The sequence below is a fragment of the Tachysurus vachellii genome, chromosome 25, assembly GCF_030014155.1.
Source record: "Tachysurus vachellii isolate PV-2020 chromosome 25, HZAU_Pvac_v1, whole genome shotgun sequence".
Classification (NCBI taxonomy): Eukaryota; Metazoa; Chordata; class Actinopteri; order Siluriformes; family Bagridae; genus Tachysurus; species Tachysurus vachellii.
In genome coordinates this window covers 8,231,303-8,239,562 of record NC_083484.1, presented here as the reverse complement: position 1 = coordinate 8,239,562, position 8,260 = coordinate 8,231,303, and the positions used below count along the sequence as shown (strand labels likewise).

At 35.8% G+C, this 8,260-nt stretch overlaps 1 protein-coding gene across 7 annotated transcripts in view; it reads left to right on the top strand.

Annotated features, from left to right (window-relative positions):
- The first annotated feature begins 2,565 nt into the window (after nucleotides 1-2,565).
- asap1b (ArfGAP with SH3 domain, ankyrin repeat and PH domain 1b) overlaps nucleotides 2,566-8,260 on the top strand; it is a 63,220-nt gene continuing 57,525 nt past the window's right edge. For 3 of the 7 annotated variants that reach the window (XM_060862196.1, XM_060862193.1, XM_060862195.1), the window contains exons 1-3: nucleotides 2,567-2,719; nucleotides 2,976-3,053; nucleotides 5,030-5,156. In XM_060862196.1, the coding sequence (XP_060718179.1) occupies nucleotides 2,634-2,719; nucleotides 2,976-3,053; nucleotides 5,030-5,156 (291 nt within the window). In that variant the 5' untranslated portion in view covers nucleotides 2,567-2,633. Of the gene's footprint in view, nucleotides 2,720-2,975; nucleotides 3,054-4,899; nucleotides 5,157-8,260 lie in introns of those variants that run through there. The other 4 variants (XM_060862199.1, XM_060862194.1, XM_060862198.1 and 1 more) reach the window with 4 other exon arrangements.

The window sequence follows — 8,260 nt, the reverse complement described above, 5'->3', positions numbered from 1 at the left end:
GTATGTTGTTCGTATTTTTGTTACTCAGCCAGTGTTCGTGGGTCTGCTGGACCCGCTGCATTTTTAGGTTTTTATTTCAACACAATCAAAAATTTGATGTTAAAATACTCTACAGATGTTTACTTTATCACAATTACAAGCAATATATGGTTAATATTTTTTTGCCTTTACCTTTATTACATCACATTTTTTAATTAAAGTGCTACTCTTTTTTGTTGTTTTTTAATAAAATGTAATAAAAAAAGAAAATCAAATTTAATCAAGTTATGAGTGGGAAAAAATCAACAAATTTACAAGGAAGCAAAGTTTTTCAAAACTATTGATGTTTATGAATATGGGTCCTACAGACCCAAACAACATACCAGGGTTAAAAAATGCTTTCTATGCCATTTCCTGGGCATTGCACAGGACCTGAAAAGGCAAAATGTGCCGATACTATTAAAATTGCATTTAAAAAGAATTTAAAGTAAAATTAAACTGTTTTGGGGTTTTGATCAAAATAAATTATTTAAAAAGAACTTTTTTCTTTCTCTGATAAAAGCCGAGGTAATTGGGGCATTCAGCTTTCATTTATACAAACATTATTGTTGAGTAACTGAGCTGTGAGTTTCTGAGATTTCCAGTAGACTATTGACTTTTGCGGTGACTTTCAGCCTCAGCTGTGCTTGTTTTAGACAATACTCTGTTATCATCTTGGTTATACACATATGGACTTTTCTCGGCTAAAATCATTCTGCTTCCTTTTCAGCAGAAAATCTGCCCAGACAACCACAAGCTTGTGAAAAACAGGAAAATGACACATAATGAGGCGTTTTGGTGCTGAGGGATGGACAAAAGTTGAGCACGGAATGCAAAGGCCATGATTTATAGGAGTACAAATATAAAACCAACCTTTACTGTACTGTGGAAGTCGAGAATGGCAACAACAAAACAATGCAGCAATAGAATAAGGCATGTAAAAGCTTCTCGACTTAATTTGATGTTTGAGGTTGTGTTACAGGTGTTGTGGAACAGAATGCCCTTGTATTAGCTTAAATGCTTTGTACATTACATATAGACAGGCCTGATCCACAATCCCGGATTCTAGAACATCAGGATAATCCTAGATTTATTATTCTAGGATAAATTTCAATGATTTCCACTGGGCCATCACTAAGCCAGGGCCTAGGATTTGATTGGCAGTTGTGGCAGGGGCTCTTACCCAGATTTCTAAAAAATCCTTTCATTGTATTGGTCTTAAGTAATATTCTAATTTTCTGAGATACTGAATTTGTGAGTTTCCTTAGTTGTCAGTTATAATCATCAAAATTAAAAGAAATAAACATTCAAAATATATCTGTCTGTGTGTAATGAATGAATATAATTGAATGGAATTAGTGAAATAAATTTGAATGGAATTAGTGAAATAAATAAACTTTTTGATGATATTCTAATTATATGACCAGCAACTGTAAATGCAGAACTTTTAGAGCACTCAAGAGTTTGTCTTCTAAGTAGAAAGGACATCACTATGACCCCCAAACAGTTTAAAAGTCACCTTTCTACAGAGAGATTATTTACAAATGGAGATCCTTCAAGACCATATTGGGAGTTCTGGAAAAAGGCCCTACTCTCCAAAAAGAATAAGGCAGCATGACTCGGTTTAAAACCCAGTATTAACCCTAACCCATGCATAGTGCCATGTTTGGTGAATGGATAAACAAGTCAAAAAAAAAACAGATCAACGTTTTGGAATGGCCAATACAAAATCCAGACCTTTGATATGCTGTATCAGGATCTTAAGAGCGCTGTGCATACTGTATCAAATGCCCTCAAACATTATTCAGCTGCAGAAAGTTGTAAAGAAAAATGGGCCAAATATTCTCCAAAACAGTGCGGAGGACAAAAATCTCTTTCAGGAAACGTGGTTCTACAAGTTACTGAATTCTGGTATATTTATTTTTCCCCACCTGTTTTCTGTATATTGGTTTGCATTTTGGATAACATGATTACATGTTGAAATCTGTTGTCTTTTCTTTTCACCTGAGGTTATTTTGTTTATAGAAGTTGGTGAGAAGCACACAATTGTAAATAGGCCCTGGTGTACTTTTCCCCAAGATCATGAGCTGTCCCTTTTCTTCTCCACACTCTTCCCTTCCCATTGGGGGCCTTCTCTAAGAGGCAATCCCATTGCCTTTGCCCGCTAGGAACAGTAAAGGGTTTTTAATATCTTCATTTTTAGGCTTCCTGCTATTGAGGAAAATCTGTAAGTGAGTTTTTTGTCTTGTTTTTGTTTTGTGTAGGTAAGGCAAACTACAACAGTTGGATAGACTTTCTTCATAGAGAGAAAGAGAGAGAGAGACAGTAGAGAGAGTTTAGGATATCCTGTAAAATTCTGGCCATTGCTTGCTGTTCAGAAAACACACACGTGAGGAAACTCCTCCACATCTTTGCCATTTCCTTCCACTGTGCTAGTGCATTTCCTCATTTCCTGCTGCATTAACTTCTGGATCCTGTGTCTATTGTCATTGGCTATTTTTCTGCACACGGTGTAGCTTCTCCCTTCCTCTCGATTGGAGGACACACACACACTTACAAAAACTCAAAATCTCTCAGATGAATACATTAAAGATGGCTGTGAGTATAGGGTTGCCATGAAGTGCACAGGGAGAAACTTCTCTTGCCGTAACACTTTACTTGATGTTCACTTAATAGGCAGCACCATCAAGACACTTTTAGGGTAAGTGTGTCTAGCTCAGGTCTGACTAATTAAAGTCTTCAACAGTGCAGCTTAACGAGCTTATTTTTTTGGGGGGGGTTTTTTCTTTTTTAAATAAAAACTAATGCCAACAGATGTTTTTCTATACCTAGTTTCATTTACAGTATGTTTCATTACCATCTGGACCAGAACACCAAGTATTGTGAAATTTATAAACAAACAAACTGTGGACCTTTCTCCAATAATTGTAACTTTGTGATTTCATTTATTTATTAAGGCCAGAAACTGACTGCAAAGTTATGAGAGCATCAATCTCCCGTTTAAGTTTTTCCTCAAGGGACCCTTTATGTAACCGGTAAGAAATGTAACTTTTAGCAATCACATACAGTTGGTTAACTCACTACGCTGCAGCAAGAAACCTGTTCATTTTTATGCAATGTATTAATTGAAGATTGCTGTCCATAATCAGTGTTTATTTGATATATTACTTGTTAATAATGTTAATAATATTGCCTTAATTTGTGACATATTCTAACAAAATAACCCCACAATAATAGAAATATTTGCTTTAAAAAAAAACAGAATTAGAATTAGGCCAATATTAGGTCAAATACTTCCAGCCCTTTTTTTATGCTACACAAGTAGAAAAATTGCAGCTAGGCTTTTATATAAAACATCAATAAGCTATATAAATTTGTATGCCATTTTTAAATTCAAATAAAGTATTAGAATTATAAGTATAATTTGGAAAATATACATAGTAAGATCCAAGTTTCAGATCAGAACAAAGAAATTTAAGACCTTATGTGTATATGATTTTATAGATATTTTGATAGTCACCTTATCATTTTATTCCAGTATCAAAAATGCTGATATCAAACGGGGGACAAAAAACGCTACTTGTAATGTATGCCATAATTTTCCATTTTTAACAAAAAAAAAAAATAATAAAATAAATAATGAGGGATTTAAACTTTTCTTGTCGAGTGCAATAGTATAGTACAGTGGTATAGTACAGTGGTAACACCTCAAGCAGCTCAATGTGGTGAATATTCCTGCAAGCCATTGTACCTAATGTTATAAATATTCAATAAAATAATTTAGGAGCATGCTGTTATAAATAAAATAAAATTATTCTATTTATGTTATAAATATTCTAAAATGTTATAACACATATTGACAGATGTTCAGTCATCGGTCTCTCTTTAATTTGAATTTAAGTCAAAAATGCAGCTTGACAGAAGCCTTTCTCTTAAATACCCTCCTGTGGTGGTAAACTAACATGAACAGCTTTACCTCAAACTGAGTATTAATATTATTCTGTTATTCACCTTACAGCAGAACTACTGTCAGGGCTGCTTTTAGAGAAAATCAATCAGCATCCAGTCACCATCAATGCGTTATAAATTACACTGCGTAACATTTTATAGAATATAGAAAATATTTTTTCCCCACAAACATCATGATTTTGTTAAGTAATAATTATTTCTTTTTAATTTATTTATATATATATTTTTTCAATAACAAATCATTTTATCATACAGATGATAAAATGCAATGCCATAGTTGAAATCATAATAAAATCTTAAAATAGTAACATAACATAACGAAAAGAAAATAATAATACAAATAAGGGGCATCAAGCAATACAATTATTTTAGAAAAGAGGAATTAACAGCCTTCTAATATTTATTTACTTAAAGCCCCTCTTCACAAGAGCATGCGCACTGCTACATCCGTTACTGGGGGCGGATAAAGCAGAAGAGAGAGAGAGAGAGAGAAAGAGAGACAGACAGACACAGAGAGAGAGAGAGAGAGAGAGAGAGACAGAGACAGAGGCAGAGAGAGGAGAGAAAGGGAGAGAGATGCAGTTCGCTTTGAAACCCAGTGAATAATCAGACAGCCTAGTTGTTGACTAGTACGTGGACCTCCAACGGTGGCCCTTTGAGATGCTAATTTGTTAGCAGTTAGCATTAGCGGCGCTTGTTTGGACCATCACCGTGTTGTTGTCCCTCCGTCTGCAGCTCATTTCACGTCGTGTGATGGAATTGGGACCAGATCCATGACTCAGGCGCGTCCGGGGCTTTAAACGCAAAAACGTTCGCAATAAAAAAAAAACAAAACAAAACCGGACAGTATTTAATACATGAGGGTTGTTTTTATTGAAAGCAGAAGGTTTTTTTCTGTGTTTTTCCACCCAGTTCGCTAACACCGCTGTGCTGCTCCTGGCATCTTGTGCGCCGCTACACATCGGAAGTTTATTTTCGGTCAATACTTTCCGTTTTCTGAACACACATTTCCACCTTTTGTTTGGACTACACATCGTTGTAGGATGCCAGATCAAATATCGGTGTCCGAGTTTCTGTCCGAGGCGACGGAGGACTATAACTCACCCACGACGTCCAGCTTCACGACCCGCCTCCAGAGCTGCAGGAACAGCGTCAGTGTGCTAGAGGAGGTGAGAGCTGCAAAAACATGGCCTGCGTGTGTCAGGGTGTATCAGCAAACCGCACGGATGGTGATCAGGCCAAACACATGCAAACTGGGCGATATTGTTCTGTTTCTCACCAGCTGTATGCACTCAATAGTGTATATATACACACACACACACACACACACACACATACACATGGCAGATAGAGCAGAGCAAAGCTTTGCCATTCAACTTGGATTTCAAGTCAAGTCAAGAAGGTTTTTATTGTCATTTCATCCATATATAGCTTAAGCAGTACACAGTGAAATTTCTCCAGTGCTACATAAAACAGCTAAGGACTTAAAAAATGTCTTCTATATTATAGATTATATATAGATCTATATAATATAGATTTCTTATAATATTAATTCAGGCAGTGATTGGAAATACCAAATGCAGTAATTTGTCCTTAAAACAAAGTTATTCGTACTTGTCTTCAGCAAATTGACTGAATAATGGACGTTGGTGATGTGAGGTGGCAAGGCTACTCACTACACCACTATGCTGCCCTATGCGTTAAAAAATATGAATCATGAATGCAAACAAAATTTAGGCAGTTCGTAGAAGGTATTAGGGAGACACAAAGGAAGCAGTATTGCTTATAATATAACCCAGAAGAAACGAAGTTCTTGAAACGAAAATTTGTTCTTGAAACGAAGAACAAATTGTACACATATGGGAAAAGCACAGGTGATTAGCGATTGTTCATTGGCAGCTGTGATGAACAGTGGTTGGTTGTTGCAGGATCTAGTGAGCTGTGGTTTCTTTTTGGGAACATTGATCGTTTGATGGGAACAGTGGTGATCAGTGGTTTGTTGTTGTGAGCTTTGGCAATTAGTGATTGGGCATTTGGAAAAGTGATTGGTTGGTGGGAACAGTAGTGATCAGTGAATGGTCGTTGGAGATTATGGTGATCAGTGGTTAGTTGTTGGGAGCTGTAGTGATCAGTGATTGGTCGTTGGGGATAATGGTGTTCATTGGTTGGTTGTTTGGAGCTGTGATGGTCAGTGGGTTGTTATTTGGAGCTGTGGTCAATGGTTGGTTATTGGGAGCAGTGGGGATAATTGGTTGGTCATTGGAAGAAGTGGCAATCAGTACTTTGTCTTTGGGAGAAGTGATTGGTTGTTGGGAACATTGTTGATAAGTGATTGATCAATGAGGATAATAATCAGTGATTTGTCATTGGGGCAATGGTGATAAGTGGTAAGTCAAGCTTTGGTGATCAGTTTAGATTATGGGGTGATTTTGGATGCCAAGGTAGAAATAAAGTCTTTTTTAGAGTTTGTCCTGAAAAAAACATTGTCATTATTTTAACACAGAGTAATATATTGTACATCCACAGTAGTCTTTTCAGATTTGACTTGATGCTGTTCATGTGATGCAGTGTGGTGTGAGGAAAATTACTTCTTTATTTTGCTTTGTCATGCCATGTGTGTTAAACCAAGTGTTTATGCAATGAATTTGCCTGCATAGTTGAAGCTTATACAATATATGAGTTCTGATTTGATTTAAAGAAAACCTCAATATTGTACTATGCGGCAGTAAATAAAAATACTCTGAGCACAAGTTAAAATTTTTCCATAATGTTTTCAGTAATTCACTTTAAAGTAATACTGTTATGGCCATTTAATGTAAATACACTAATATACTGAATGTGAGGAACAGCATTCTTGAGCTGAAGTGACTGATTATTATGTACGGGGGAGTTGCTGCCTCTCTTTAAAGCTTGTCAACTTATGTTCGTTAGTCTTTTGCAATGAGCTGTAATGTCTGTGGTGACGTTCCCATTTACTATGAAAAAAAGAATAATATTGGCATTTTAGTACTGAGATTTCTTCAGAAATGTTTGACAGAAGTGGCATCAGGTGAATATCTGTATACTTCGCTTTACCGCAATCACAGTGACCTCTTTCTTGCTCCAGTGTGAGCAAAGCTGCATCTAGTTACAAATTTCTACTATTATTTACTTAGTAGAAATCTTTGTTTCACATGCTGAAAGGAAGGCAGTTCACAGAGTGGCTGCATGATTTTTGTTACCAAATCATTATTGTAACTTAGTTTAGCAAAGTAGATTTGATCTTGGAGAACATCTCTATCAGAATTGTTCCATTAAGTTAATTATCATTTAGAAGTACCATTCTGTATATTGCAATGTTGCCCATTATTTTTTTTTAAATCAGCTGAAATGGGGAAGTTTCCGACTACAAGTGCACATAAACCACAATCTTATTTTGTCACTTACTGCAAGCACTGTGGCAGGCCATCAGAAACAGTTTTAACATTCACAACCATACTTGCAGGAATATTAACACAGAATGATCTGTCTATAGACCTTAGAATTAATTCATTACAAAACAATAGCTCTGTGGTGGTCCTATAAATGGTGTGCACAGATAAAGCATCTATTGTTAGTCTACCTTTTTAGCATAGAATTTTATAATGCTGATGCGGCTTCTGCGATCCTGATTCTATGTAAACTTAAGATATTAACATCATTGGACTATCAAGGGCTGAATCTCGACCTGTTACTAAATATATTTTAAAATGATTATATATTTATTTGTTTGTAGGACTGTGGCCGGCTTGAATTTTAGACAGCCATTTATATTACTTTATGGCCAAAAGTGTGTTCAAGTGTGTTCTGTTTTATATAAATATATAAGAGTTTATATGAGACTGTTATATCTAGCACATTTGCTGTACACTCATGGCTTTAAAAAGAAACACAATCAATAGAACCTCATAAAAAGCCATGCAGATATATGATATGTGTATCATATAGTCTCTTTTCAGTTACACATTTGCATTTCCACCCACGTGATTATTCGCCATGTTAGAGAGAAGTGTCAGAAACCTTTGTGGAACTAAAGAATTCCAAGATCTTGTGAGGAACTAATGAGTAACTAAACTACACGAGAACTCCTGTACAAAAAATATCTTGTTCTGTGTTCCCACGTCACTTCTTGATCCAATAATAGGAGCAATACAAACTGCAAGGCAGTGAACCTGGTGACCTTTATTTCTTTTGCTTAGTTTTGTGAATATGATGCTAAAGATGATGTAGATTGTTGATCTAAGAGCCTGCAAAA